This window comes from Poecilia reticulata, linkage group LG11 (assembly GCF_000633615.1).
Source record: "Poecilia reticulata strain Guanapo linkage group LG11, Guppy_female_1.0+MT, whole genome shotgun sequence".
Lineage (NCBI taxonomy): Eukaryota > Metazoa > Chordata > Actinopteri > Cyprinodontiformes > Poeciliidae > Poecilia > Poecilia reticulata.
In genome coordinates this window covers 2,130,416-2,135,429 of record NC_024341.1, presented here as the reverse complement: position 1 = coordinate 2,135,429, position 5,014 = coordinate 2,130,416, and the positions used below count along the sequence as shown (strand labels likewise).

The window sequence follows — 5,014 nt, the reverse complement described above, 5'->3', positions numbered from 1 at the left end:
GTGTGTGTGTGTGTGTGTGTGTGTGTGTGTGTGTGTGGGTGTGTGTGTGTGTGTGTGTGTGTGTGTGGGTTTGTCAAAATAATGCTGAGGTGGATCCACACTGCTAAATGCAGAGATCCCCCAGCCCCCTCCGCTCTAGCAGACCACCTGTTTGTGGTACCACCTGTTCTCAGTGTATTCTAAGATTCATCCGACTTCCACTCAGTGTGTGGGACTGCATGTTGAAGCTCACTCACATGACTTCATTCCAGAATTAGAGTGTTTTCACACCTGATAGTCCGGTAGACTCGGTTGGATTGGAAACCAACGTTGCAACATTTATTCCATTTCCAGCTACTGTTCTCTTTCTGTCTGCCTGTTCCCCCTCCTCACCTGTGGTGGCGCTGCACCAAGAACCACTACAGGAAACCACTCAAAAACCTCTGAAGAAGACACCGACTTCCTTCATGCAATGCAGAAAACAGCAGATTGGCGTCAGATTTTTTGCGGTTTTAGGATTTTGTTCCATTCGCACCAAACTCTCCATCTAATCTGGCTAATCTTGAGCTACTTTGATAAATTGGAAAGAAATGTTGCTGTTAAACTTTTAAAATTGGAGCAAGACCTAGAGAAAATCCTGTTAGTTTACAATTCTACAACAAACTCAGAAAGTACCATCTAGTCTTATCAGAACAAGAAACCAGAGAAACCTCTACGGACTACTCATTCTTAAACATGGGAAACTAATTTGTAGTTTTATGCTTTTTTTGTTTTCTCTTATTTCCTTTTGCTCTTTCCTTTGGTTTGTTGTTTTGTTGAATTGTCTTCTAATTCATGTAAAGCACTTTGAATCACTTTGTTGCTTAAAATGTGCTATATAAATGACATTGCCTTACCTTACCTTACCTTAGCATCTAGAAACGTCAACCTGATACAGGCATGCATGTGACTGCAGTTTATGACCTTTGCAATTCTACTACATTTTGTGTTGGTCAACCAGAAACCTACCAACAAAACAGCCTGAAGTTTGTCATTACTTTAACAAGGTGTGGGAAAAACTTTGTATCCAGCTTTCAGCCTGAGGTTTGGTAGAGAAATGAAGCTCTCTCCGTACTTATTCTGTTCATGCTAATTATCTTCATCAAGTGTCTGCGTGTGATGACAGAGCTGACCTCCATGAAGGGAGCTAAATCCACGCCAAGCTGTGTCAAAGTCCCTTTCCCCGCAGCCCTATTCATTTGAAAGGTTGCTTGTTACATTAACTCTTCCCAGTAGAGCCCAGTTGATCCTGTGGAGCAGGGAGTGGTTTAGTTCGGTCTGTTCAGCAGCTGCTTCTGCTTATCAAGGAACCGACATCCATGTGGCAGAATATTTAGAGTGAATGTCAGAAAAGAAGAAGGAAAGAAAGAAAGAAAAAAACAATGCAAAACAACAACAAAAAAACAGCGGACACTTTCACTTGTCAGCCATGTCACTGGGGGCACTTCTCTTCAAAACCACAGAAGATAATGGTTTGGAGAAATTCAGGAATTGTCACAATGTGTCGCAGAGATTTAATGTCAAAGCAGCCACAGGCAAACATGGGGAGGACTAGAAGTCGTGTCTGAAGCAGGCTCTGTGGATGCCAGGTACTGTCATAGCCCCAAATCCCCCGTTCTGAACATTGAGCGTCTGTCAAGAGTACGACTGACTGACACACACACACACGCACACACACACACACACACACACGCACACATGCGTCTGGATCAGCTGACAATGCGGCACCGAGGTAACAAAAGCTCTTGAACAGTCGCACATTCTGGACGCATTTGGACATCTTTAGTGGTTACAAAGTGAGCAGGAACATGTTGGAGAGACTGAAAGAGCGCCACCTATCTCTTTTATTAGGTAATACTGGTTTTAGACTACAGTCTGCAAGTGAATAGCATGTTTTTGACTGCAGCAAAAAAGGTACTATACCCAGAGCAATAAGCACTACTTAAATTAGTTGTCTATTTTCTTTGTCTAACATAAATATCAATTCTTCACAATGGTTAAAAAAAAAAACTTGATTTTTTTTCTGCAGCAGTAGAAATTTTCATCACATTTTTCAGTTAAATAACGTCATGCGTTTTTATGTTTGTTTTTTCCTTCAGATATTTTAGTTTTGCTAAAGGTTATTAGTTCAGCTCATCTGATTTTTATTTGTAACTGGAAACAGCCAAGAAACAAAAAACGAATCCTTAATTCAGATTCTTCAGTATTCTCACCTCCATCCTGCTTCAGAAACACCAAAACAAAGAATCCAAGTCATTCAGAGGAATCAACGTCAGGAGATCTTTTCCAGAAAATATACTCATTTATTGGGGTTTTTTAAATCACTAACTCTATCAATGTTTCCTGACAGGCAACTTTCTGGCTACTGATCCACATTCCACTTTTATGTTACAGATTCCCCTCTTAGATCTAAAAGTGAGGAACTTTCTCATATCTCACGAGGATGATGATATTTATGACGGCATCAATGGTAAATCTAAGACAGCCCAGTGATCTGCAAACAGCTCGTTTACAATTAGCAGACTGAAGTTCAAGACGCCCAAACGCTTCAGGAGGATGAATTATCTGAGCTACTCCTGACACCCGGCCAGGTAAAGTGACTTTCTAGCCTCAGTGCGAACTTTAAGACTTCACAGCAGAACCTCTCCGCCATGTCTGCTTTACCTGTTGGTCGCTCCAGGTTGTCTGCGCAGATCCGGACGGCCAGCATCAGTAGCAGCGCTGCTGAATACATGTCGGCGGGTCGCGAAAGTAGTAAAGGTCCAGTCCGGCTCGTCACAGCAAGCAAATCCTAGAGAGAAGTGTTGCCGCAGCTTGAGCGGCGAAACGGCGGCTGGAGAGAAGTTGTGGGGTGAGCTCCATCCAGAGGGGTGGCCGCCTGCTTCCTCCACAGCCCGCTCTGGGTGCTCTTCATCCGCAGCTGAGGGATTCAAAAAAGCCCCCCCATCCCTCCGACTACTTTTTTTTTTTTTTTTTGACTGTCAGGCGAGGAGTTGGGACGCAGAAATGTGAGTCAGCGGCGCCGCCATGTGGCGGGACGCAGCTCGACGCAGCTCGGACCCTGTGACGTGTTTGACCCATTCCATTCTGTTCTATGTGACAACACCGCCCTCTGCTGGTCTTGTTTTGTTCCTCCTACTCATGGACTTTCACTGGCCACATTCTGTAAAGTCCTCTCCGCTGTTCTGATTTGCTTGATGACTTTATATTTCAACATGAAAACTAAGAATCAAGTAAAACGAGAGAAACTAAGATATTTAATTTAAATGTCAGCAACTTTTACAGAAGTTGTGGTTCTTCTGTGGTTCCAATTCTGTCAGATTGGAACCACAAACTCCATCCGTCCATCCATCCATCCATCCATCCATCCATCCATCCATCCATCCACTCATTTTTAAGACTAGACTATAGTAGACCAATTTGTCATTAAGTAATTTATCTACAAAAATGGTTTGAACTTTCTCTCCTTTCTCTGCATCCATTCATTCTCTGCTTCAACTCCTCTAGGAATTTGGGGTCAGAGTTCACGGATTACTTGAGCTTTCGGGATGCAATTTAGCTGCTCCTAAATGTCATCCCCACGAGAACCTGCGTAAAATATAAATAAACAAATAAATAAAAATAGCATCTTGCTCCTATGTTTATGGTGTGTGGTATTTGGTATTTAGGGCCTAAATAAGCCCCCAGTTCTTACTACCTAAAACAGAAGCAAAAGCATCCCTCAAAAATAGTTTGAGCCAAAATTTGAGTATTATTATTGTTTTACTCTTACTTATATTTTATTTTTGATTCCACAGTCATATTTTGTTTTTCTTAGCGTCAGGACTCATGTTTCAGAAATCTAGTTTCTGAAACATGAGTCTTCAGTAAACATTTTGGGAGCGAGAGGCGGGGTACACCCTGGACAGGTCGCCAGGGCAACACAGAGACAGACAGGACAAACAACCAGGCACACACACACTCACACCTAGGGAGTGTAATTGGTCTCTAATTTAGAGACAGTCATGTTTTTGGAGTGTGGGAGGAAGCCAGAGTATCCCGAGAGAACCCGCATGGACAGGGGGAAAGATTGGAGCTGGGAATCGAACCCAAAACCTTCCGTTTTGAATTGAAAATTAATTTTGAATTGAACCGTGACTCTAAAAATTGGAATCAAATCGTGAGATTGTTAAAGATTCCCACTGTTAGTGTTTACTCCATCTACAGAATCCGTTCTCCAGAATGACTCAGGTATCCCCAACCTGTGTCCAGAAAGTTAATGTCTTGTTATTTTCCATTATTCAAATCTGCAGTCACCCAGGTAATTGCATTGCAGATTTATATGACTTAAATATTTCCTTTTATATTTCTTTGCAGGCAGATTAGAACGATGATTTATTAGGTTCCATTCTGAGGCCAGAAGAGGCATTGGGCATACCTTTGGAATGCTTCAAACACCATGGCACTGCATCTTTCTGAGGGTAAATTACCTTTCTGTGATGTTGTCATGTTTTTTTTTCAGTAATCAAAATCATGGTTAACAAATCAAAGAGAAGTCAGTAGTTGTTCAAAATCATTCAAAAATCATTTACTGATCTACAGCATTTTATACTTTCATCTTGTAACATTGTGGAGAATCAAAGGAAATGTCACACATAACTTTTAACTCATATCGGTACACGTGACTAACTAGAAGGGTTTGTTTTAATTGCTGATTTTGACAAGCAGATAGATACACACTTCATCATCTCTGTCTGCCGAGCAGAATCCAATGGAAAAGGTTCCAAAACAGAGCAATCAGAAAGTACCCTGATGAAGCTCAATTTTCTCCAGGAACTACTAGAAGGTTTTAACATTTAAAAAATAAAGAAAAGAAAATAAGAAGATATACCATTATTACCATCCAGTAGTCAAATAGTAGTAAGATGATATACTTTTTCTGTTAACATTCTTCCGCTAACACAATCATAGTATTATAACACCGTTTTAATACGGTGTTATATATATATATATATAT

General features: G+C 41.1%; 1 protein-coding gene across 6 annotated transcripts in view; it reads right to left on the bottom strand.

The window, feature by feature from the left end:
* The window catches only part of ptprua (protein tyrosine phosphatase receptor type Ua), a 201,884-nt gene extending 198,929 nt beyond the window's left edge, over window positions 1–2,955 (bottom strand). For all 6 annotated transcript variants that reach the window (XM_008421304.2, XM_008421306.2, XM_008421305.2 and 3 more), the window contains exon 1: window positions 2,683–2,955. In XM_008421304.2, coding sequence (XP_008419526.1) covers window positions 2,683–2,752 — 70 coding nt within the window. In that variant the 5' untranslated portion in view covers window positions 2,753–2,955. The remainder of the gene's footprint in view (window positions 1–2,682) is intronic.
* Between the last annotated feature and the right edge of the window lie 2,059 nt (window positions 2,956–5,014).